Here is a 27,417-nt window from a genome sequence, read left to right as displayed (position 1 = left end):
ATTTCTAGTACTGGAATATAAACATATTAAAATATTGTTTATATTACATGTATCTGTTTAGACTCAAACTTCCTGAAGCATGTATGTATGAGTACCTTGTGTTATTTTCTAAGAACTGCTAGTATTGGGTAGATTGTAACATGACTCATCATTATAGTGTTGATAATCTTGCTACAACAAACATTATTCATCTATAACAGAAAAGTCTTAGATGACAACGAACAAAAACCTATAGTATAATTACACAGGAATAAGTCAATATCCCAAAGAGTCTAGAACCTAGAAAAGCAATTATGCAGACAGAAGATGAAGGGAATGATCTCTTTACAGTTTTGACTTTCTCTGCCCTAAAAACAAGTTTCATTATTTCTTCTTCTTCTTTCAGCTTCATGGTGGATCCTGAACAACAATTAGATGTCCCTACACATTGTCTTTATTGTTTGAAGTACAAGTGTTCTCATCTAAAATGCAACCTGAAAAGTTCTCTGTAGTTGTCAATTGGCTGCACACTTTCGTTCAATGTGTTTATGATAAGTACACTATTCTGAAGTATATTCTGTAACTATTTTCAAAGTTTATCATTACTCTTGGTAATTGATGCTAATTTATACATTGTAATCAATCATTATAGCAAAATCCTTAATATATAAAATGGTATATAAATAATAAAATTGTGATAATTATGGTAAAAATGCTGAGAACTTCTAAAGCATCATATATCATAGAGCAGGGGTTGTAAACAGGCATATGCTCCAAAGGATTACATCTGTGCTTTGTGATTTTTTTAGTAATACATTTTTCTGTGAGAGAAAAATTCTTCAATAAGGTCCACGTGTTCATCACATAGTCCTCCAACTATTCCCTTTATAATTCCTTTAATATTAACATATATGCAGAAAACAAACTTGGTTGTAGCCTGTAGAAGCTCTGTCCATGTGTTATGTTGTAAACTGGTGTTTTTCAAGTGAACACTCTGTAGTAATTTAGGGCATTTTCTAATGTGACACCTTTGTTAGTATCACGATTCTCATATATAAGCTAAACATTATTGAGCAAACTTTGGAGATATTAAAGTTTATGGCAGAAGTCTCTAGTATATAATCCAAATAGCTGACTATTCTTATGAAAAAAGGACATTTGCATATAAATGAAGATGTTTAAAATCAGTACTTTTAATCTAAAATTTCAACTCAACTGATTAAAGAAATTAAAACAAGAACAAAACTTTAATACTGAATAAACCTATTTTATGGACTTTCCTGATAAACTATGCAGCTTATCTATTCTCCTCTAAAAACTCTGGTTATAGACTCTGCTATGAAAATACACATAGAAATATTACCATGTTATTCTCTCATGCAAATGCCTTCAAAACTCTGGTCTTAAGGGGAAAAACATGTAAAATATTATGGGTTTTTTTCCTTTTTGCTTTTCTTTGTTTTTGCTTGTTTTTTGGAGACAGGGTTTCTCTGTGTAACAGCCCTGGCTGTCCTGGAACTCACTTTGTAGACCAGGCTGGGCTCAAACTCACAGGGATCCAGCTGCCTCTGCCTCCTGAGTGCTGAAATTAAAAGTGTGCTCCACCACTGCCCAGCCATACTATGGTATTTTTAACAAGTGGAAAATTTAGAAAAAGACAAAGCTTGAATGAAAGTTTAATTTCATAAATATGGGACTCAATCTAGAATATTATCTCAAATAATTTATGGGACATTAATTTATTGAATCTTTCTATATAATTTCAGTACTTATTTATGTAAATTTTCATAGTTTGTTAGACCAGATGAGCACATTTTTACACACACACACACACACACACACACACACACACACACACACACACTGTGTATATGTATATTCAAATCTTAAGATGACAAGCATTAAGAAACAATGCCTGGCTCAACTCTTTTGATATAGACATGCAAGGCAAAAACCTTAATGGAGTTTTTTTATACAATGATTGTTGAGACAAACCATACATTTGTGTGAAAGGCAAAGAGATAGCAAAGCAGTCTTTGTGGTCCCACTGTGATTACACATCAAAAAGTTCTGAAACCCAGGAATCTTTCAACATACACATGCTTCTTGGAAATTCTGGTTATAAATGATTTCAAAATATAAGCTACAACCAATAGAAACATTTTCTTAACTGGCCCTCTTCATATCCAACCCAAAAATCCTACCATGTGTTTTGCATACTGGGTAGTTCCCAAAGTAGCATAGTTGTCTAACTGAAAAGAATCTCTACCTAGCAACAGAGTTTGGAGAATGGCCCTCTGGCTACAAATTGTAATGGGTTTTATAAATATATTAAGCTAGAATCAAAAGGACTTAAGAAAAAAAGCAAATAATTAACCAATTAAGTATGGCCAATCTTATCTCAGCTATTATGCATGTATTTATGTGTTTAAGTGTGCGTGTGTAAATATGTATGAAAATACGTACATAGACATACTGGATCCTATAATGAAAAGGAAAACCAACCATAGGAGGCAACACACACACAACGATGCCATCCATAGTACACACATCTCATTTCAAACAAACAATACATTTATGCCTAAAGAACAAGTTTTGTGTTTTTTGTTTTCTATTAAAAATATCCTTTCTTTGAGAAGCAAACCAATGAAAAATAAGCTACTAAAATTCCAAGCTGGTAAAATTACTGTTGCAGAGGTGCCAGGTTTGGTACTTCACACACAGGAGAAACAAGGTTGCTGTTACTGGTGACCTCGAGTGACTTCCCAGTGGCCCCAGAACACAAGAGTAAAGGAGTGGGTTTGTGCTTACCTTTCTGTCTGCAGTATTTCTGACACATTACATGTATTTTAGTGCATTAACTTTCTAGGAATTAAAAGTTTAGTCCTCAAAATTCTTTATCCATATATATTCTTATGAGAAATTAAAGAACTGAAACTTAATGTACATCAATTATTTGCAAATGCCTGAATTTGTCCTCTTTTGAAAACAATCTTAATTTGACTTTCCAACTGTTTGACTCTCGGTCATATGGTCTGATGAGTGACATTAAGTATCAGCTACTTTTCAATTTCAATTTCACTACCTACCATTTCAAATGTTTATCTCTGCTCAGATTTATGAATCTAAGACCATGTTGTTCTTAAGAACCTAGAGAACAATATTTGAAGTGTCTATCAGAAAGTCTTCTCCCTGCCATTGTGTCTGTCAGAAAGTCTTCTCCCTGCCATTGTGTCTGTCAGAAAGTCTTCTCCCTGCCATTGTGTCTGTCAGAAAGTCTTCTCCCTGCCATTGTGTCTGTCAGAAAGTCTTCTCCCTGCCATTGTATCTGTCAGAAAGTCTTCTCCCTGCCATTGTGTCTATCAAAAAGTTTTGTCCCTGCCATTGTGTCTATCAGAAAGTCTTTCCCCTGCCATTGTGTTTATCAGAAAGTCTTCCCCTTGCCATTGTGTCTATCAGAAAGTCTTTCCCCTGACATTGTGTTTATCAGAAAGTCTTTCCCCTGACATTGTGTTTATCAGAAAGTCTTCCCCCTGTCACTGACAACTGTGCTTTAGGCACCCTGAATCATTCCAAGCCTCTGGAGACATCATAATCTATTCAAGTGCTGGTGTGAAATCAGTCAGAAAAAGAACAAGTGACATTGACTTTATGGGCAACAAAAATTATGTACCATATATACATCGTAGCAAATACTTTATATTTGAGAATCTTTACAGCTTACATTTCCATTCCATTATTACAAGTGATGAAAAACAAGAATTGCAAGTAGCATGCAAATTATAATACAGTCTTCCCACTTCGCCAACAACATCCCCACTTTCGAGTGTTACTTCCCAATTTTTGCAGGAACTACCTGCAAAGTTGAAACTGATTAGAAAAATTCTTTATAGTTTAAAATATCTCTTTCTCATTTTATGAGAAGCCAAATAGCCAACCATCAAAAGTAAAAATAAATTGAATCGTCACAGTCCATTAGTTATTATTACTAGGTCCACTTCATTTGCAGGTGTCCAAAATATAAAATGAATAATTCTTTATCTTCAAATTCATCTGTTCTTAAATGCTACTTAAAACTTTGGTTGTTTTCCTGTAATATAGAAGAAAGATAATTTGTCAATTAGACTTACTGAATACAGTTTTCACAAATTAGCTTATTCAACCAAATACTATGAATCTACTTCTATGTAAATGCATGTTACTATAGAAACTATTAAAGTAACTGGAACTATCAAATACATTGTGTTTCAGTAAACCTAGGTAATCTATTTTTAAATACAGTAAATTGTATTCTAAGTCTGTTGTTCTGTTTCTGTGGTACCTAGTTTTATAAATGCTGTTAAGGCATAAAGCAAAATAAGCAATTCTAATGAACATTTAAGTTTGTCAAGCTTTTATTAACAAAATAAAGCATTAATGAATTATTTAATCCTGAAAATAAAAAGTGGTTGTGTTTTATGTAGAACTGAAATTTATATTTATTCTTATAGACCATAAAATTTTATGTTCCCTTAATCTTCAAACAGTGAGAAAATGCAAATATTTAATACCTTTTCCTTTACCAAATATTCCTTTCTTAAGAGTATTATTAAAAAATGTATTTCCTGATTTAATTTGAAAAAATGGCTAGTGAGATGATGCAGTGAATAAAGGTGCTTGCTGCTGACCTTGGCAACCTGAGTTTGCCTCTAGGACCTCTACAGTGGGAAGAATATTAACTCCTGCAAAGTAATTTTCTGACCTCTGTACATATGCAGTGTCAGGCATGCACACACATACACACACATGTACAATAGATAAAATAAAATGTAATAAAGGTGTTTAACTAGCTGGAGGCACCTAAGTTGTTAGGAAGCTTCAATTATGGAATACTGATAGAAACAATGAATATAAACAGTATTAACTTATAGCCAAGGAAATATATTTATTTATAATGGGGAGGTTGTATGTGTGTCCCAACTAAAGTACAGGAGATGAAATGTGGATGTCAAGTTTCTTGTTCTATGACTTTCACCTTATTCTCTTGAGAAAGGTTGTATCACTGAACTTGGAACTTGGCTGACAATCAGCAAGCCCCAATGACCCTCCTATTTCCATAGGCACCCATACCCAGCTTTTTATATAGATTCTGGGGATTCAAACTCAGGTCCTTATGCCTATGAACCAAGTGCTCCTGCCCAGTAAACCATCATCCCATCCCCAGACTGTGAAAATGGCATTGATTTCTAAAACTTAAAATTCCAAATAGAGGTCTGGAGAGATAGCTTACTGGTTAAGAGCACTTGACTGCTCTTCCCAGAGGTTCTGAGTTCAATTTCCAGCAACACATGGTGGCTCCACAACCATCTTTAATGAGATCAGGTTCTGTCTTCTGGTGTGCATGAAGACAGAGCACTCATATAGTTAAAATGCATGAATAAATAAATCTTTTTAAAATTCACAAAAAGGAAAAGGAGCTAGTTAGTATTCTATACCCCATGGTGGAGTTTTTCTCAGCAAACTTACAGTCCTTTTAAAGTTATAATAAGACAACTTAAGGAGATCAAGAGGATACAGATTGGAAAGGAAGAAGTCAAAGTATCCCTGTTTGCAGATGACATGATAGTATACATAAGTGACTCTAAAAATTCTACCAGTGAACTACTACAGCTGATAAACATCTTTAGTGAAAGGACTACATAAAAGATTAATTTTTTAAAAATCAGTAGCCGTCCTATGAAAAACAGCTGAGAAAGAAATCAGGCAAACAACACCCATCACAAAAGCCACAAATAATATAAAATACCTCAGAGAAACTCTACCCAAGGAAGTGAGAGACTTGTATGACAAAAATTTGAAGTCTTTGAAGAAGATATCAGAAGATGAGAACAAGAAAAAAAGCCAAAAGTTAGTAGAGACCAAAAGGAACAAAGTTACTGAATGCAGAGTAACTGATAGGCATATTACTTGTATTTTTATATGCTATTTGATTTAACACTAGCCACACAGAAGTCATCGTCCTCATCTTAAATTACAAAATTGGGTTCAAGGTAAGTTACTGCCCAAGTTTGAACTAGTAATATACAGAATTTGAAGAATTGTCTCTATCATAGGTGTGATAGGAAAACCCATGTCCTTTCCTATAAGCACCCAGCAGGGTGTGTTATATACTACTGTGTGTATTTTGATATATTTGGTGGTTTAGCATGGAAATGGAAGGGGCTTCTAAGTAGCAAATTTAAGAGATAACATGAATGGTCTGTATAAAAAAAGAATACTAATTGAACAGAATAAAAACCCACAAACTGGCCAGGCACACATTCCACAAGGTGTCAGGGCACTACCCTTTCTTTAAATATTGCTAGCATGGCTAGATATGTACACATGGAAAAAAAAACAACTCCCACTTCACATTGCTATAAAATAAATTTCAAGAAGATTATAGGATGTAATTGAATAGTAAGCTAGAACTTTTAGGCTGCAAGATGATATTTTCATAATCCTTCAGGTGAAGAGTTTTAACATACAGAGAAATCAAAATTATTTTGTTCTATCTCTTAAGTAGACTAGTGACTATTTTATGATTGGTTATAATGGGTTCATTTAGATTATTGCGCCTTTTGTACTACCATTTCCTTACAATACATAATGTTAAAATTCTTAATCTATAGCAATCAAATGAAAAACCAACACCTGGAAACAAAATTGTGCAATAAAGATCAGCAAGTGACTCACTGGTTTTTGAAGCACAATGGGATGATCAGGCAGAAAGTCTGGTTTTTTTCTGCAGATGGAAACACTTGAAAGCTTCAACAAGAAATCTCTGCTGTATTTAATTCTCTCTGTGGACAGTAAAATTTAAACATAATTATAAAGCAATACCATTCTAGGTAACGTTTCAACTCCATTTTGGATGTCTCTAAACTATTTTATTAAGTGGCATGCAATATCTGCTGAAAAGATAGGGGGAAAAAGCTCATCAAATCTTCAACATGGGAAGAAAGACAAGAAAAGAAAAAGAAGAATAATCATATAAAAATAGATAATATAGCACTTACTCAGGTATATCAATATGGCCTATATTATAAAGTATAACAGCATCGATATCTATTGTCAATATTATTATATCTATTGTAATATTCAGATCATACCAAAATGGAAGCACAGTGAGCCTATCTAACCTCAATCAATACTGTAATTTTAATACAATCAAACTAATCAAAAGCATTTATTATATGCCTATTGTATATCAAGAATTATGCTAAGTAATGATAAGGAGTTCTACAACAGGCTCCCCATGTTCAAGGCAACCAACTACTCAAATATCTGCCAATTTCTCATCAGAAACTATCATCAATAGTGACCATATACTGATGTTGAAAACAATGGTCATAATATTCTAAAAGAACCAAAAGAAAAGAACTGACAGATTTCTTACCAGTGCTATGGAGAGAAAATCCTACTGGAATCCTACTGACACTCTCATAACAGAGAGCTAAAAAAATCAGTAGCAGACCTGGTCAGCAAGAAATGCTCAGAGGAGGTCATTCAAGCTGAAGCAAAATGATCCTACATGGAAACTTTCCTCTTCAAAATGGATGAGTAAAAGAAATGATAAGCTGGCCATGTACAGTAGACTCCTGCTCTTCCCTCTAAGTTTGTATCAAAATGTGTGTCACTGCTAAAAGCTAAAGTTCTAATGGTCTCATGTATTTCTAAGGTATAGATGTATACTGTGGCCTCCATATATGTCCAGAAATGTATCATCACTATATGCTTGAAATAGTACAATATTAAAAATCAGTAACAATGTTAATAAGGTTAGATATTATAACCTCTAGATTATGGCTAAAAAAGAAAAAGTAACCAAAAACAGATCAATAAATAAAAATGAAATAAAAAACACAAAACCATCTAAAAGTAGACAAGAAAAGTAAAATAAAATAAAACATTATCAATAGAAACAAATAAAACAATAGGCCTAAATGCAACTATATCAACAATCACTTTAAATGGGAATGCTCTAAAAATAAGAACGTCTCTTATGAAGGGTTAGCTAGCAAATATTTGAGAATCATGGAATCACAAATCTGTTACAACTATTCAGTTTTGTGTCATAGCACAAAGTAGCCATTGATGATACATACATAAGATACAAAAGTAGGGGAATTAAAAATACTTTAAAGAGAACAATTCAAACATAGCAATTAAAACTTATAAAGAAGGGTTAGAGTGGTGGCTCAAAAGTTAAAAGCCTTGCTGCTCTTGCAAAGGACTTGGGTTCAGTTCCCAGAATCCACTTGGTGGTACACAATTGTCTGTAACTCCAGTTGCAGGGGATCTGACATCCTCTTGCCTCAACAGGCATCAAGCACAAATTTGATGCATATATATATATATATACTTGGAAAAATTCACACACATAAACTTAAAACACATATTTCTCAAATATGTAGAATGTGGCTGAAATGTAGTTTCAATGGGAACAAATTCTTATTTCATCAAAGGTTTTGGGAAACCCTATTGCTGAAGATATCACATATCTAGGTCATAGAACATGGAGAAATCAAGGTGTTACTGACTTAGAAGCTCCACCTATTGGCTATCCGTCCACCATACTGGAAGGTACTATGAACACTACCAGAGGAGAAAAATAATTATCAGTCTTACCCTACTTATCTCAAACCTTGGAAGCTACAGTAATGACTACGATGGCCAGCCATGCCCACTGTGACAGTAGTATCATAAACATAACAGATGGCATCAATTACTTTGAGATTTAATTTAAGGCCTGTTTCACAACATGAAACCCACACCTATCACCACTATTAGGCCAATGACCTATTGTTGGAGAAGTCATGGGCCATAAGGAAGAAGTTACTACGTTAAAACAATTGTTGTTTTTAAAGAATAATACCAAGACATGTTAACATCAGCAGAGGAAAAAGAACAGGGCTTTGACCCTAGACAAAGAACTACTGGTAACTATGGAATTCAAAAAGCTGGAAAAGTAGTCTTTCCAGAGAAGAACATTCCAATTAGTTATGCAATACCAAGTGGCCATCCCTAAAGTAACTAGTTTTATTCTGCTAAGTGAACACAGTATTAAAGTGACTGCTAATGACTTAGATTAATGTATCTTGCAACCTTTATCAGAGAAGATTCTATTCACAGTAAATGATGATGAACACAGAGTCTCACAACTGGCCGTGCAGAGAATAAGACACTGCAGAGTGATCAGCCCTAAATGGAACAGACATATTCCACCCTCTCCTCCAAAAGCTCAAGAGATCACTGAAGAAAAAGAAGCAGAAAGAGTGTAAAAGCCAGAAGTTGTAGATGACTAAGGAAAGTGACTTCTGGGCAGAAGGGCAGAAGGCCTCATATGAACTAACGATGGTTATGACAGCATGCATAAGATCAATACAAGTCCAAGTCATATGAAATCCTAACCTGCAGAAGGGGGTTGTGCATGAAGTCCCTTCTCCAGCTAAGGAACTCTTGGCAATTGTTACTTCTAGGAGAGGGAAGGTCAGTTTTCTCCAAGATTATAGCTCCTGATAAACTGACATCAGTCCAGTGGAATACCACACATCTAAGAGCAATTTGGGTAGCAGAAATTTGTTTAATGGGTTTCTAAAGGTAAAAACACACAGAATTGGATTGGTAGGGAAGTGGGGTGGGGCTGGGCCATCTGGAAGGAGATGTGAGAGAATGGTAAGTATGATTAAAGCACATTGTACAAAATTCTCAACTAATAAAACATGTATATAAAGAAATGTCTAGGTAATGTAGAAAGAAAAGAAGCTTATAATTCTGGTGGCTAGAAAATCCAGACACCATGGCATCTGGGAAGGATGACTTCATCTTAATATGTAAGGAGGCATCTTAGCATAGGAGACAGGAACATGTCAGAGAGAGAGAGACTGAAATTAATGTAGCTTAAAGACTTGGTCTCTATTATTGCCATTATAATGGGGATTGAGCCTCACTAAGAGGTTTGTGGAGACAAATCACATGAGACTTATCATGAACCATATCAAGCACAAAAAATATATACAAGTAATGACCTAATAAGCTGTATTAAAATGCTAGGGTGGGGGTGGGGACAAACTAAACCCAAAATAACAGAAAGGAATTTACAATCACCAACAATAATTAAAGATGAAACAATTAAAGACAAAGCTGACTCTTTGAAGAATAAAAACAAAAGTTATTAATATCTAAGTAACAAAAAAAGACTACAAATAACCACCATTTGGAAGAATAGTAGGGTCCTTATCATACATTAATTATAAAATGAAAGATAGAATGAGAAACTTCCTACCAATATTACACAGATATTTTAACATGGATTTTAAATTTCTTTGATATGGCCACTTGAAAATAAGAGTCTATTAGAATTACTGCAACTGAAATAATGATGAACTAGGAATGCCAAGTGCTGTCAAGCAACTAGATTCACAGATACATCTAGCTACAGGATCACTCTGAAACAGTATAATGAAATTATGTATTTACCTATTTAGGGTACATCAATCCAACTTCTACTTCAGAGAAATAAAAAATCCAAACAATAACTTTTTACATGATCAATCATTATCAACAATAATCAAAGTCATAATGCAAAAGGATAAATGAAATGCTGTGTAGCCAGCCACACAGTGGAATTCCTATCAAGCACTTTTCAAAAAAAAGTAAAGCACAATAGAGAAAGACTGCCATTAATATTAGCTGCTTGGGTGTGGGAATAGGAAAAAAGGGAAATGTGCAATAAATGAGTGTGTTTTGTGATGGAAATGTAGCAATAATTACACAATTCTGCCTCACAAGCAATGGTGACTTCTACAATGTCCTCATTGTATCTCTCAGCAAAGCTCCTAAGGAAAGGATCTATTTGAGACAGAGGCTTTTAAATTTGGGTAATAAAATGGGGTGGAAAAGACTAATCAGTGCTGCTGTAAACAGTGCTATATAAAAGAAGTTAATAAGAAGGGCTGTTTTCCCTGATGGGAATGGCCAGTGACTAAAAACTACGAATTTGTAACTCCAGATTGGAGTGTGCTGCCATAGTAGAAACACAAGAAAAGCTATGAACAAGGTGAGCATGTGTGCACAGGAGGGTAGATGGGTGTTCAGAGGGTAAAGAATAACTAAGGAAATATTAAAAAAAAACAAAAACTTGCAAGCCAATGTTATTAATATCAGACTCAAATGGGGGCTTTAGAATAGGAACAAAAAAAAATGGAGTGGGGAAAAACTACCAAAGAAATGCACAAAGAATATTTCACATCAAATGCCCTACATCTTCATATTGAGAAAGATCACTTTCATCTTGTTTCTACAGACTGTCATTTCTAGTTTCATGTAATTGAGAACTTAAAATAGCTCAGATTTTGTTGTGTCTACACATGCATGTTTGAAAGTTTGTCTTCATTTGATACTTTATCTATCCAGAATATCAATCTAGTGTGAACGAGGAATAAAGCCATTTTCAAACAGATAAGACTCAAAAGAGTCACCTATTCAACACCCTTCTTCCTAAATTTTGCAAAAAAAAAAAAAATGTGCTTGTGCAAAGAAAGGTGGTGAATGAAGACAATGTGACAATCAAGGAAAAACATGTATGGCATCATAGAAAAGAGCCAAGTTGGGGACTTGAAAGCCCCCCCCCATCAGAATGACAGGTAAGCTGGTAAATAACTGGAAGAGTCAGCTTTCCCTGAACTCTATAATTACATCAAAAGCTTAGTCTGCATGGCAACATTCACAGGACAAGAGAGAGCAGCTGGAATAAACATGTGTCTTGTTCACTGGTTTGAAGACATGGTATTTCAAAATGGTAATATTCCTCCCAAATGACCTGTAGATTCAATATTATCACTATCAAAATTTTAATGTCCTCTATTACATACATGGAAAATATGATCCTAAAAAACATGGAATTTCAATGAACCCAAATGGCTTAAACTATCTTGAAAAAGACCAGCATTGGAGGGTTTATACTTCAAAATATCAAAACTTTCTACAAAGCTACAGTACTCAAACAGTGTGGCACCAGCATAGGGTAAAAATACAGGATACAGGTTTAGAACTGAACGTTCATAGATAAACAACAATGTCCACATCATCTAATTCCCATGAAGGTTCCAAGGATATTCAATGAGGAAAATGTGTCTTTAATACTGAACAGCCACATGGAAAAAGAATGAAGCTGAACTCTAATTTCACAATAGATCCATAAATTAATTCAAAATGGATAAAAAGCCCAAAAGTTAATAAAGTATCAAATCCTGAAGGGAACAAGGGTAAATATTCATAAAAGCTGACACTCATTTTTTACATCTAATCCTAAATTACAGCAACAAAAATAAACACTCAAGTCAGGAGTCATCTAATTTAAATTCTCACCACTGAAAGAAGGAACTGGGAAAATTTCTGCCAGCACAGAGGAAACTCTTGAGAATCAGGTATCTGGTATCTGACAGGGGTTAAACATTCAAAATGAAGAGAGGGAGGAAAAGGAGGAGAGGAGAGAGCAAGGGCTGAGACTATATATGAAGGTATGTATGATGTAGATATGCATATTACAAATCAAACAAACAAACCAGTGAAAAAATTTAATAAAATGTATAATCTTCCATCTCGTTGAAATCATTGATATTCTGGTGTTTCTTTGAGAACAGAAAAATCAATATAATTACTAATATAAAGAAATCAACCTAAAGGCAAATAACAAAGAAAATTGGCCTTATATGAATACTGACATACTGTGTGATTAAAGTTTAGAATTTTGGCAAAAGTGTACCTTTTTTAACTGGAGACTGATGTTGCTGTTGCTCATTAAGACCTTGAGAAAAGGCTTGCATTCCATTCGTCTTACACTGTTGAGTAAGAAAATGTACATTTAAACATGGGTCTGAAATGTTTATGTAACATGTTTTTAACCACTCGGAGATATTTTGTATGGCCAAAAATATTAATCAAGGAATACTTGGAGTTAACTAACAAACCCTGACTATAAGTTTGTTTTGTAAAGTGAACAACAGAAAGCTGGCATTCTGCAGCACTCAGATAGCAGAGATGGGAGGGTTGTGAATTCAAGGGCAACCTGAATTACAGAGGGAAACAGCATTCCAAGTCAATCTCAGTTCATACCTCCCTATGAGCTGCTGCATGGGGGGTGGGGGGGGGCAGGTGTCAGAATTCCCCAAAGCAATATGGTTATTGTCATTGTCTTTGGTTACCCAACACAACCAGATGGTAAGACTTTAATTCTGAAACCACACATTTGGTTGTAGAACACCAAGATATCAAACTTGAACTGACCTGAAAACTTCCTCCCCTCTGGCTAGCTTTTATAGTGCCAAGAGATACTACACAGGCCAACATGGAGCAAATCATCAATGATCTTACCCACTGATATACCCTGTATGCTGTATAATAGTCGTTTGCCAGACAAGATGTAACCAGCAGTGAATGAAACAGTGGCATGCATGTTACACAGTTAACTACCACATTCTATTAAGGTTTCAGGCCCACTTCACAAAAGGGAACTCATGACTGGTGCTGTAAACCTGGTCAAATGCTCATGGTTGGTAAGGAAATATACTCTAAGGGGATAATTCACTACTGTTGCTTTGCTAAATGGACATGTCTAAGTGCTTTCTAAGTATTTATGCCTACACTCCACCTAATAATGCTCTCATCCTTTGCCATAGAAGTATTGCTTTCATCCTGATGATACAGTAAGAAACCCTTTTCTATGTAATACTGACTTGCCAGTCGAGATGTGACCAGTAATGAAACAGTGGCAGACATGTTATGCAATAACTTACCACATTCTGTTAGGATGGGGAGTAGTTAGTTCAAAGATTCCTAACTAGTTAAATGAATGCTGACTTCTCAGTCCTAAATGGAACACCAGTATCTCTTTCAGCCCTCAAGACTCAGGGAATATCCACAAAGTGGGAGTGAAAAGAATATAAAATAGGAAGGGGTGTTGTGAAATGCTTTCTTCTGGATATGGCATGGCCACTATACACATGAACTCACAGAAGCTATGGTTTTCTGCACAAGACCTGCACACAATTGAGCCCTTCAACATTTTAGCATGGGAGGCAGAGGGGCACATGAGGTCATAGACCAGATGGGGATTATTGGCATTAATAGCAGCTGGAAGAGAGGAAGTTATTTTCCTTCAGAGGTGCAGCCACTGGTAAGGTGTTCATGACCCACGAAGCATCCCCACATGCACACACATGCCAGCAAGACTAACTACACTCAGTGAGTTGTAAAACACACACTTTGCACAAATAAATACATGTAAAAAATGTATTTCTCACATCTAAAATTTTAGTAGATGGTCATTAACTCTAAAACAGCAACTTCAAAGCAAGGTCAAACATCAAAGGTAAAATTATACTTTTTCATGCCTGTGCATATTAAAATAACTATTATCTAAAATATTTCATACATGTAGAAAGTATACTTACTAAAAGTTTTACAAAGTGATTATATGTTCTGTGGCTTAACTGTCATAGAGAACCCTTCACCATACTGATATTAACTTTTAATAAATAGGAACAAAAATATAACAAAGCTGTAATTTTTCAATGATATTTTTGTTTTCTTCTAACTCTTACAAAGATGTTAGTTAGTTAGCAATGGCTCCAATGAACACAGGGTACCCATGAAACAGGAACACTGTGGTTTCAATTGGAATACAAAGAAAAACATGATGTCTCTTATTGAAAACTCGCTAATTCCTAAATACGAGACAACTAGCTCACAGACCATGTTCTTAAAATATTTGTTGTGTTTATAAGAATAATAATCAAAACCCAAAATATATTTCAAGGGACCATTTAAAAAAGAAGGCAACATGAGAAAATATGAGCAATGATATGAATTGACAATCTCTCTACACATATAAACACCATATCTAACCAAATACATGAAAAGATAGGCCAATTCTCAAGCCACAGAGAATAAAAATTAAAAGCAACGCAAGAGTTTACAACCACTTAGCAAGAAAAACAAAAAAACATTATGTCTGATAACAACAAGATAAGGTTAGGCACAGAGTTCCATGCACTACACATGGATAATTTGCCTCGGTGAATAATCTGAGTAGCTAACAGAGCTGAAGGTGGCAACACTGTTTTCTGTCTTGTTTTCATTTGTTCTGGTTTTTGTTTTGTTTGAGACAGGGTTTCTCTGTGTGGTCCTGGCTTTACTGGAACTCACTCTGAAGACCAAGCTGGCCTCCAACTCACAGGGATCCACCTGCCTCTACCTCCTGAGTGCTGGGAGAATGTTGTTGAACATAGCAGTTCTCTCCTGGTTTTGTTTGTTTGTTGTTGTTTATCATAGGGAACCTTCCAAACTTGAAAACCTGAACATTGTTATAAAATTGAAACACCTGTCAATCAAAAAAAAAGGACCCCAAATGAGGTATGTTCATGTATGAAGTATTTTTCTCCATCAGCACCCACAGAGCTGCTCTATTTGTTAAGCAGTTGCCTAGCTTTCCAGTTATGTTAATGCTTGTGTTCCCACAGCTTGACTCTAGAATATCTGCATCAAACTATCTACTTATGTTAGTATGAAAAGGACCAGGAGGGAAGGGGCATAGGCCAGAAGGAAACCTTCACTACTAATCATAGTATTTATGTTTTTAACATAAGCATTAATGTGAAAGAAAACTTTAAAAATAAAGCAGTTAAAATAATTCCATTATACTAAAAATTCAAAATACATTCACGGAAAAATAACAATCAGGATAGTTCTGGGGAGGGCAGCAAGAAAAGGGAATTAATTTTAGAAAGACACAAATGGAGTTTTGAATTGTCAGGTTATCTTTTTAATTTTTAAGCAAATATAGGAAACCTTTTTTACATTTGAAAATGCTGAGAAGTATATGGGTGGGCATGCAATCCTTAATGTATGCATAAAATATATCTTAATGTTTTCTTAAAAAGAAAGCAATACTCTTAATGTGGTGATATATTATTTATGATTTATTAAAGCTTGTCTGAGGATTCAGAAAGCAAAGCCAGCCTCAAGCTATAGAAGTCAGGCAGACACCTTTAATCCCAGCAGCCAGAAGTTAGGAGGTGGTGGTACACACCTTTAAATCCTTTAAACTCAGGAGAAAGGCAGATGGATCTCTGAATCAGAGGCCTCCCTGGGTTAATGGAGAGTGAATTAGAGTTCATGCCTTTAATCCCAGGATTCATGAGAGGTATTTAAGACAGGAACAGGGTCTTGGTATCAGGCATTCATTCTCCAGCCACATTGAGGATTCTCTAGCCACACTGAGGAGAGGCAGCAGGGTCAGCCCATTTACCCTGAGGTAGTAGTAAGAGCTAGTGGTCCATTGCTTTTCTGTCCTTCAGCTTGAAGTTTAACCCCAACATCAGTCTCTGAGTCTTTTATTTTTCTGGTTACATCTTAACATAAGAGCTGGCATACAGCCACTTAGCAATGTCATTTTACCATCTATAATGGGTGTATACATATTACACACACACACACACACACACACACACACACACACACACACACACACACAAATTCTGAATAAGCATGCACTGTGCCACTGAGCCCAGCCCAATCTGCTATAATTTCTAAGACTTACTCTGCCAACTCCACTTTGTAAGCACTGAGTGTTACATGGATATTCATTCTGAAAGTTAAAAGGGAACACTGGTCCTATAAGAAAAGGGAAAAACTATTTAAAATATTCATATGTTCAATAAATTATATACCATAGTCTAAAAAGCAAGCATGTTTGTGAAATCTTTCAGATTGTTACAAAATGTTTTTAATGATTCATTATCCAACAAATATTTATTTCACCTTCTGATGTCATGGCTTGTTAGGAGATAGATAACAAAGCATGAGTCTAAAACACACTCATAAGTTATGGTTACCATATAATTTCATACACAGTAAATTATACTCTTACTGTGAGCTTTAGAGAAATCACAGAGTGCCATTGCTAGTAACAGGAAGGCTTTACAAAGAAAGTAATTTAATCTGCATTTGAGGAAAAAGAAAATTCTTCTGAGGACCTGAACTGTGCAAAGTATGAAAATGTGTTGAGAAAGCTGCAGGCTGATTTTCATTTTAATTTAGCTTTCTATCCAATAAGCCTCTGATTCACTGTATCTTCGATGTATTATACTTCAGTTGGAGATCAGGATCACCCAGCATTCCTTTCCATTCACCTATGTCACATACTTAGAGGGAAGCGGTTAGTGAGAACTGGACCTGCAAAATCAACATGGGGAAGGGTGCTGGCAAAAGGTTATCACAGGGACAAGATCAATGGACTCAAATCAAAGAGCCAGATTTGACTCCACACACCCATGAACACAAGATTTTTGACAAAGAATATTTTTGACAAAGCCAACATTATACAATGGAAAAAAGAAAGTATCTTCAACAAATGGTGCTAGCACGACTACATGTTGGCATGTAGAAGACTGTAAATACATCTATATCTATCACCCTGCATAAAACTCAAGACCAAGTGAATCAAAGGCCCTAACATAAATCCAGTTACACTGAACCTGACAGAAGAGAAAGTGGGGGATATCCTTGAATGCATTGGCACAGGAGACAACTTCCTGAACAGAACACCAGTAGCACAGATACTAAGATCAACAATTGATAAATGACACCTCATGAAACTGAGAAGCTTCTATTAGGCAAATGAAACAGTTAGTAGGACAAAATAGCAGCCTGCAGAATGGGAAAAGGCGTGAGGAAAAGCCCCACATCTGACAGAAGGATAAACTCCAAAATATATAAGGAATTCAAGAAACTAGGTATAAAAAACCAAATAATCCAATTTAAAAATGGGGCATAGACCTAAACTGAATTCTCAAATGGCAGAATAATCTCAAATGACAGAGAAACACTTAGAGAGATGTTAAACATCCTTAGCCATTAGGAAAAATTCAAACCAAAACAACTGTAAGATTCCATCCTTTTAAACCTACAATGGTTTCTTCCAAGAAGAAATCTGGCACTAGGGAAATGTCCAGGGACCCACAAGAATGATCCCAACTAAGAATCTAAGCAATAGTGGAGAGGCCACCTTAAATGCCTTTCCCCTATAATGAGATTGATGACTACCTTAAATGACATCCTAGAGCCTTCATCCAGTAGCTGATGGAAGCAGAAGCAGAGATTAACAGCTAAGCACTGAGCCGAATTCCTGGAATCCAGTTGTAGAGAGGGAGGAGTAATGAGCAAAGGGGTCAAGACCGTGCTGGGAAAACCCACAGAAACAGCAGACCTCAGTAAATAGGAGCTCACGGACCCCAGTATGACAGCTGCAGAACCAGCATAGGACAGAACTAGGCCCCCTGAATGTGGGTTGTCAGTTAGGAGGCCTGGGCAGTCTATGGGGGCTCTGGCAGTGGAAGCAGTATTTATCTTTAGTGCACAAATGGACTTTGGGAGTCCATTCCTCTTTGAGTGATACTCTCTCAGCCTAGATACATGGGGGAGGGCCTAGGTCTTGTCCCAAATGATGTGACAGACTTTGATGATCCCCCATGGGGGGGCTCACCCTCCTTGGGGAGTATATGAGGGGTGGGATGGGGGTGATAGAGGGCATGGGAAGATGGGAGGGAGAGGGAACTGGGATTGGTATGTAAAATAAGATTGTTTTTAATTTAGACAAAAAAATTATTTTAAAAAATTCCATCTTACACCTGTCAGAAATGGCTAAGATCAAAAACTAAATGACAGTTCATACTGGAGAGGATTTGGAACAAGGAGAACAATCTTCCATTGCTTGTGGGAGTGCAAACTTGCACTGCTACTTTAGAAATCAAAATAGCAGTTCCTTAGAAGATTAGGAATCAATCTACCTCAAGACAGATATACTACTCTTGGGCATATAGCTAAAGGATGCCCAATCATACATCAAGGACACCTGCCCATCTATGTTCATAGCAGCTTTATTTGTAATAACCAGAACCTGGAAACAACCTAGATGCCCCTCAACCAAAGAATGGATAAAGAAAATGGAGTATTACTCAGATGTTAAAAACAATGATATCAGGAAATTTGACAGCAAACGGATGGACCTAGATAAAAATCATGCTGAGTGAGGTAACTCAGACACAGAAAGACAAACATGCACTCACTTATAAGTAGATATTAGCTATAAAGTTAAGGATAACCATGCTACAATCCACAGACCCAGAGAGACTAGGTAACAAGGAGGCTCAAAGGAGAACACAGGGATATCCCTGGGAAGGAGAAATAGAAGAAATCTCTTGAGTGATCTTAGGGGCAGGTGGTAATGGGAACTTGAGGGATCAGATTGGTAGATGAATGGAGGGGAAGAATACTAAAAGAGATGTCTTGATCGAAGTGGGGGTGGGTATTGCAGGGTCAGGTAGAAACCTAACGCAAGGGAAACTCCTACAAATCTACAAGGATGACCCCAGCTAAGACTCCTAGCAATAGTGGATACATAGCCATCTCTTGTGATCAGATTGGTGACTAACCCAATTGTCATCAAAGAGACTTAATCTAATAACTGTTGGAAACAGGTGCAGAGACCCACAGCCAAGCATTGGCCCAAGCTCAGGGAATACTGCTAAAGAGGGAGGAACATTGTAGGAGCCAGAGGGGTTCAAGGACATCACAAGAAACCCCACAGAAACAATTAACCTGGCTCATAGGAGCTCAGAGATTCTGAACCAACAACCAAGGAGCCTGCATGGGACAAACCTAAACCCTAAACATATATGTGACAGTTGTGAAGCTTGGTCTATTTGTAGAGCTCCTAATAATGAGAGCAAGGACTATCCTTCATGCTTTGGCTGGCTCTTGGGAACCTATTCCTCATACTGGGTTGCCTTGTCTAGCCTGAATACAAGTTGAGGAACTTAGTCTTATTCCGACTTGATATACCATGCTTTGTGGATACCCATAGGAGGACTGCCCCTTTCTGAACAGAAATAGATGAGAACACTGGGGGAAGGGGTCAGGGGACAGGATGGGAGGAGAGTAGGGAAGGGAAACTGCTGTAGGATGTAAAATAAATAAATTTATTTTGTATTTTTTTATTTTAGAAGCACTCTTATTTACATATCAATCCCCCTGTCCCTCGACCTCCCATCTTCCCATGCTCCACACCAACCCCCACAACCAACTCCCTACCCACTCCACAAGGATACTGAGACTCTCCACGGGGGACCATCAAAGTCCATACATAATTTGGGGGAGGGCTTAGGTCCCCTTTCCTGTATCTGGGCTGCAATAGTTCCTCTCCATAGGGAATGGGCCCCCAAAGTCCATTTGGGCTCTCTGGATAAACACTGGCTCCACTGTTAGAGGTCCCGTAGACTGCCCTGGTCTCCTATCTGGAACCCACATTCAGAGGGCATGGTTCAGTCCAATGCTGATTCCCCAGCTTTACGACCACAGTCTCCATGCTCTCACTGGGTCAGGTCATAAATTTAAAAATTTTTAAAAAGCTGGAAGGAACAGTTGCCATTCACTCTATGATAAACTGAAAATCTCACCCTATTCAATAGCTTCCAGTACAGAGGATATGGGATCCACACCCCAATGCTGTGGTCCAGGAAGATCCATTAAGTTACTTGTCTGTGCTAAGGCACAACTCTCTTGAAAGGGAGCATGACTATGTACTGGCCATTTTCCTTGGAGGAACCAAGGATAGGAGCAGTCAGGTTGCATGTCTACATTTCCTGCTTCACTTTTATAGAAATAAAAGGAGCATATTTTCCTCTATTAAGTAGTCCATTAAGTTGGTAGAACAATTAGACTAAAGAAATTTTGAAGTAGTTTATATGTGTGCCATTTAATTTAGACCACAGAAGCCATTCTAACAGCAAGGAATCACATATTTCAAGGTTGTGTCCAAAGAACACTTTTGTGGGCAAGGAAGAAAAATATTTAAGATTGGGAGGAGGGTGCCCCCAGCACCTTGCATACTCTAGGCAAGCATTCTATGAATCAGTTATATCTCTAGCCAGTTTTGTATTTTTTATTACATGCATTTATTTATTCTGTGTGTGTGAGCATGCGCACATGTGCCATAGTACACATGAATAGGTCAGAGGACAACTTGCAGGAGTTACTTTTCCCTTCTACCATGTTGATCCTAGGGACCAAAGTTGGATCTTCAGGGTTGAAGGCAAGCACCTTTACCTACTGTACCAATCTGCTAGCTCCCTTGTTTTTGTTTTTAAATAGGTTATCACTAAGCTGTCCAATGAGATCTCAGTTTCCTGTCTCTGTGGCCCAAGTAAGCTTTGACTTTGCAATTTTTTTCCCTTAATCTCTCAGGTAGCTGCATTGAAGGCCAGAACAATGAGGCCTGTCTTAATTTTACATCGTTATTTTTGTTTGACTTATGAACTTAGATATGTGACAATTCAAGCATGTCCCCAACTCCTATTGGCATTACATGCAGAATATAACATCAGCCCCTAAGCATTGTTTGCCACAAAAATGGTTGTTTTATTTCATGTGTTTTTAAAAGACATTCCACAACATGACTTATGCACTAACAATAATCACAAGGCACAAATAATTTATAAAGACACTATTTAAAAAGAACATTAAAATAAATTAGTAAACCAGCTACTTTCAGGCCAAGTGCTTATCTTCCCTTCCATGGCTGATCTGGAAGACTCAGGGTTGGTAGATACTAATAATTTCTTTACCATTAAATAGCATTTGTAAACTCTTCCAACAGAAGGAATCATTAGTTTTTATTACTTCCATTAAAATCCACCACAAATAATTACTTTATAAATGACTTAACCTTCCAAATACTAATTAACCATTAGCAAATTAATACTTAAAGGATTGAATACTCCATTACTCACCTGGAGGAGAAGAGAGATGACGAACAGGTCTCGCTGGTTGAAGCGGTTTGCCAATCAATTTTTTGGTTTCCATTGTCATAAAGTCCTTGAGGTTCCATACTTTAATAGGGAAAAACATATTTTTATCTTTTAGACAAAATAATAAAAACCACAATACTCATTTGAAAACATTAAAGTGGAATCAGTCTACCACAAGATCCAGCAATTCCACTCTTAGGCACATACCCAAAAGATGTGCATTCATACAACAAGGACATCTGTTCAACTATGTTCACAGCAGCATTATTTGTAATAGCCAGAACCTGGAAGCAACCTAGATGCCCCTCAACTGAAGAATGGATTTATACAATAGACTACTACTCAGCAGAAAAAAAAAAACATGGAATCTTGAAATTTGCAGGAAAATAGATGAAATTAGAAGAAACCATCATGATTGAGGTAACCCAGTCACAAAAAGACAAGCATCCTATGTGCCCACTCACATATGGATTTTAGACATAGAGCAAAGGATTACCAGCCTACAATCCACACCACCAGAGAAGCTAGGAAACAAGGAGGACCCTAAGAGAGACATACATGGTCCCCCAGAGAAGGGGAAAAGGAAAAGATCTCCTGAGCTAATTGGGAGCATGGGGAAGGGAAGACGGAGCTAGGAGAAAGAGAAGGGGAGAAGAAGAGGGATGAGGAGAACATGAGGGAGCAGGAAGGTTGAGTCGGAGGAAGAATAGAGGAGAACAAGATAAGAGATCCCAAAATAGAGGAAGCCATTATAGGTTTAAAGAGAAATCTGGCACTAGGGAAATGTCCAGAGATCTACAAGGATGACATCAACTAACAATCTAAGCAATAGCGGAGAGGCTACCTTAAATGCCCTTCCCCAATAATGAGATTGATGACTACCTTATATGCCATCCTAGAGCCTTCATCCAGTAGCTGATGGAAGCAGAAGCAGACACCCACAGCTAAACACTGAACTGAACCCCTGGAATCCAGTTGCAGAGAGGGAGGAGTGATGAGCAAAGGGGTCAACACCAGGCTGGTGAAACCCACAAAAACAGCTGATCTGAACAAGGGGAGCTCATGGACCCCAGACTCATAGCTGGGAAACATAGGACTGATCCAGACCCCCTGAATGTGGGTGTCAATGAGGAGGCCTCAGCAATCTATGGGGGCTCTGGTAGTAGATCAGTATTCATCCCTAGCATATGAATGGACTTTGGGAGCCCATTCCACACAAAGGCATACTCCCTCAGCCTTGACACACAGGGGAGGGTCTAGGCCCTGCTCCAAATGATATGATAGACTTTGAAGATCCCCATGGAAGGCCTCAGCCTCCCTGGGGAGCAGAAAGGGGATGATATAGGGGGCTAGTGGAGTCTGGGGAGGAGGGGAGGGAGTGGGAACTGGGATTGACATGTAAAACAAGTTTGTTTCTAATTTAAATTTTAAAGGGGGGAGAGAAAACATTAAAGTGGAAACACACATGAAACCTATTTAAAATATCCAACAACTAGACCTCTATACAGTCTTTGCCACAGTTACACAATCCCTCTTTAAGATATTTTCCTCCTATGGAGGGATACTATTTCAGTTCACATACACGGAGACTTTGACAGACTTTGATGATTCCCCCATGGAAGGCTTCACTATCCTTGAGGAGTGGGTGGGAGTGGATTGGGGGGCTGGTGTGGGGCATGGGAAGATGGGAGGAAGAGGGAATGTGGATTGATATGTAAAATAAGATTGTTTCTAAATAATAAAATTATAAAAAATAAAATTAAAAAAGATACTTTCCTTCTATTTGCGTAACTCTATTGTCTTTTATTGTTTCCTGTTTCTCTGGCTGCCTCTTCTAACTACTTTAACTGATCCCTCTTCTGCTCTTCAATTATAAACTTAAGGATGATGAAATTTAGCTTTAGTCCTTTTAGCTAACTCATCGGCATTCATATTTACAGCTATCCACATACACATGAAAATAGGATGTATACATTAGCCCTTATGTGTTTATGAAATAAATGCCAGCCCCACCTTTCTCATTGTCCACTGTTATTTCTATTTCTACATTATCATTTTAAACATCTCCGAACTGGAATTAATGCTCTGGTATCAAAAGTGTTCTGAATTCTTTAATCACCAACTCCCTTAAATACCCCTTTACCACACACACTAAACCATCAATTTGATGGTTTTAGTCACCCTGATTCCTGTCCATTTTTCTGTCCAAAGATACCTTATATATCTTCATCAACTCTCCACTAGTCTTAATTTCATAGCCTTGGTTGGCCTTGAACTCTCTCTGTAGACCAGGCTGGCCTCAAACTGCCACTGCTTCCTGAGTGCTGGGATTAAAGGTGTGCATTGTAACTGTCCAGCCACAGAAGTTCTTAATTCATCTCTCTGACCACCTTTTAAATAAATGTAAATGACCCCCACTTGTGACACCAAGAATATGTCCACATTGTGACATTTAGAAGACATTATAACATACTTTTTCTTCCATACTAAACAAAGTGGAAAACAGGTTCTTCTTAATGAAGAAACATTAATTCACCCAATATCCCCTGAAAAATACAAAGTATGGATAAAGCAAGGAATTGTTTGAGCAGCTAGATCAATACTGCCATCTTTAGAACCATGGTCCTTTTGTATACATCTAACCTTTAAAAATGTGAACATGACTGTAACCACTACTGCTTCGATGATAGAACAGAACAATTGCAAGGCCAGCCTAAGCAACTTAGCAAGATCCTGTCGAAAAAAATAAAAAAGTTAAAAATACTTTGAAATATATCTCATCTCAAGGGTAGATATATTGCCTACCATGTATGTGTAAGGATCTAGATTAACTCTCCAACTACTAAAACAAGATAAATAGACTGCCCACCAGTTCAAAATCGTCTGCACTAATAACAGAAGCAGATTATATCCATGGCATGCACAACAAACCATTTGTGTATACATTATTTTTATAAATAACTCTGTACCATTCATATAACTCAGGAATTATAGTGTGCCCTGTAGTTCCACCACTCAGAAAGCTGAGGCAGGAGGAATACAAGCTAGCGGCCACACTGGGCCACCTAGTTAAATCCAAAGCCATCCTGGGCTACTCGACCCTGTCTCAAAATTAATCATTTTTATGTAAGCATGCCTATGTTCATATCATGCCTCCAACACCTACCTATAGGACAGCAGATAACAACCACTTTAGTTCCTAGGCCTGATGTAAATACTAAATAATATAACTTAAATAAATCACTTAGAAACACATCTGTTACATAATTCAGTAGAAGTTCATATGGCATTCTCATTTTGTAGTTCAGGTATAGAGACATAATGTAATCATCCAAGGCCAGCAGACTAGAGAATGATGGCTTGGCTCATGCTGGGGGACAAGCTTCTATCCTTCCCACACTTAGGCTAAACTTCACAAGCTCTCAATAAGAAGCCTTTTTATGTTTTCACAAAAAACAATTCTGTAACCTCTTCCAACCCAGTACTTACTACACACATTGCAACTACCAACTAATCAATGTTTAAATTTGTTGAGATTTTCATATACATAATCAATGTATTTGATCATATCATTCCTCTACTCCCTTCCAACCCCCCTCTATCCCCAGTTTTCCACCAAATATTAAATTCCGGTTCTCTCTTTCAGGAATTCATCTAATGTGAGCAACCCTTCTGTGATGGTGGATATTCCCTAAGTTGAATGAATGTTATTCTGTTTCACAGTGGATAGAAATCCAACTGTGTCTCTAGACTTGTCACTCTACTTCCTACTCTTCAACCAAATGGCTATGAATCTTTCTAGAACAAGTTGTTATTTTCTTGCAGAATATCTTCAAGTCTTAATGCATAGCTTCAAGCACAGCAGTTTTCAATGTTCTTATAGTCAAAAGTAAAATAATTCTGCTTTCCTTGCCTTCCATCTCCATTGGTTCCCACTTTATTTCATCTATTCTTTTTACTAAAATATGGCATGCTAAATGTATTGCATGCTTGCTTGAATATACCAAATTTGCTGAGGCCACACAAACTAGATTTCAATTATCTTTTCCTCCTATTGGCTACAACATAATTAGTTTTAGTAGGTTAACCAAAAAGGCCTTCCTCACTATAACTAAAATCTCCCAACATCTCCATGACACACGACTTCCTAAATTCTTCTTTGCATGACTTGCTTAGCTTTATACTGATCACCAAAAAGTAATGATCATAAGCAAATGGTAAGCCCTACTTACATTTCCTCAAGTATAAGATATGATTACTAATTATTATTTTGTTCTAAGAGATGCTTTCTATTATTTAAAAGTCTGAAGATACCTAATTCCAGTATTACAAGAATAAGTATACTCCCTCTAAGTTAACCATGCTAACTCATCCAATAGTCAATTTTTCCTGAAGTGTGGGGATAAGCCAAGCAGCAACCCTGTCAGTACCTATCTTGCTTTCTTATGTTAGCTAGTGCTGTCTTAACATAACAAGCTTTCTAAACAAATCAATACTACATTTGTTCATGATACAAATGATAACAGAAAGCAAAAAATAAAAACACTCAAGTTTCTATTGACTATTTTCTATATGGAATATTTAAAATATGGGTCAAAAGCTGTTTAATGTCTAATGTGAATTATTAGTTATAATACGTGTTTCTTTACTTAATGTTTATCCTAACAATTCTGATGAGGATTCTAATACCACACAGCAACTGTCCTTCCTGCTTTCTGTATGAAACTAGTGAATCAGAACACAAAAGAATAGAAGACCTTGGCACACAGTTCCTTGTTTTCCATTGCTCAGCTGAAACTGAGCTGTAGACTGGGATGTCTCTTCCAGCTGCTGAGCAAGGCAAACCCATAGTATTCAAACTGGGGAATTTCAAGAGTTGGGAGTTACAGATTTTGCAAAACAATAAACAGAAAATGAAAGCCCTTTTGGTGCCACCTACCTTCCAGTTGGCAGTAGGAAAAAAAAAACACCTAGAACTTCCCATATATTAAAGTCACATTAGTCAAGAAATTGGAAAATACGGTTGCACACAAGCTTTTTAATATGTTTTCTTACTCTGCTTGCACAGAAATACTGACATGATACAACATGGGTTAGAAATCACGATGCATAGTACACACTATCAAGATTACCACCACAGACATCTGAGCTACAGATGCTAATCAAGACAGAACTCTGAAAACCACAATCCTAATTTTCATTTGGCTAAAAGTAATCCAAGTTTAGCAGAACTACTAAATTGGTATATAAAATAACTTCAGTTTTTAATGCCTGTTTCATCCAAGAGCTTTTGTTTCATCGATGCTGCCAGGGCTACCCAGAGTAGGCATTTATGTCATCAATTTTTACAAAGGACAGTAGTTGCAAAAGAAACAGTCTCATTGATAATGCTGAGTAGCAAAAGGCAGAACCAAAGAAAGTTCTCTTTTTAAAATGTATATACAGTTTGTGACCTAGATCTTATTTTTTAGATGTCATTTGGCATCTCTCTCAAAAATATTCATTCTATTAATATAGTTCTCAGAATGGTTTCTAAATAAGGTTTCTTTCA

The 27,417-nt window shown here is 36.8% G+C and overlaps 2 protein-coding genes across 2 annotated transcripts in view; one reads left to right on the top strand and one right to left on the bottom strand.

Annotated features, from left to right (window-relative positions):
- Nucleotides 1-1,270, top strand: part of LOC100751097 (N-terminal EF-hand calcium-binding protein 1) — a 154,606-nt gene extending 153,336 nt beyond the window's left edge. The window contains exon 13 of the mRNA XM_027403556.2: nucleotides 386-1,270. Within this exon, the coding sequence (XP_027259357.1) occupies nucleotides 386-414 (29 nt within the window). The 3' untranslated portion in view covers nucleotides 415-1,270. The remainder of the gene's footprint in view (nucleotides 1-385) is intronic.
- A 2,388-nt stretch (nucleotides 1,271-3,658) lies between these two features.
- CUNH8orf88 (chromosome unknown C8orf88 homolog) lies at nucleotides 3,659-21,948 on the bottom strand. The gene is made up of 5 exons (XM_035439971.1): nucleotides 21,849-21,948; nucleotides 16,601-16,674; nucleotides 12,767-12,842; nucleotides 6,694-6,800; nucleotides 3,659-4,069 (listed from the first exon to the last, which is right to left on the bottom strand). Exons 1-5 carry the CDS (start codon nucleotides 21,925-21,927, stop codon nucleotides 4,046-4,048), a joined length of 360 nt encoding a protein of 119 aa, XP_035295862.1. The 5' UTR covers nucleotides 21,928-21,948; the 3' UTR covers nucleotides 3,659-4,045.
- Nucleotides 21,949-27,417: the final 5,469 nt, after the last annotated feature.

This window comes from Cricetulus griseus, chromosome 2 (assembly GCF_003668045.3).
Source record: "Cricetulus griseus strain 17A/GY chromosome 2, alternate assembly CriGri-PICRH-1.0, whole genome shotgun sequence".
NCBI classification, from domain to species: Eukaryota; Metazoa; Chordata; class Mammalia; order Rodentia; family Cricetidae; genus Cricetulus; species Cricetulus griseus.
Note: the sequence above shows the minus strand (reverse complement) of the source record. Positions and strands in the feature narration are given on the sequence as shown.

What these genes read in the sequence shown, in the direction of transcription:
- CUNH8orf88 (XM_035439971.1), bottom strand. Translation starts at nt 21,927, where the DNA reads ATGACAATGGAAACCAAAAAATTGATTGGCAAACCGCTTCAACCAGCG. An exon ending in TCATCTCTCTTCTCCTCCAG is followed by an intron (nt 16,675 to 21,848) that starts GTGAGTAATGGA and finishes CTTTTCTTATAG; the next exon opens with GACCAGTGTTCCCTTTTAAC. An exon ending in CCATTGTGCTTCAAAAACCA is followed by an intron (nt 4,070 to 6,693) that starts GTGAGTCACTTG and finishes TCTATATTACAG; the next exon opens with GAAAACAACCAAAGTTTTAA.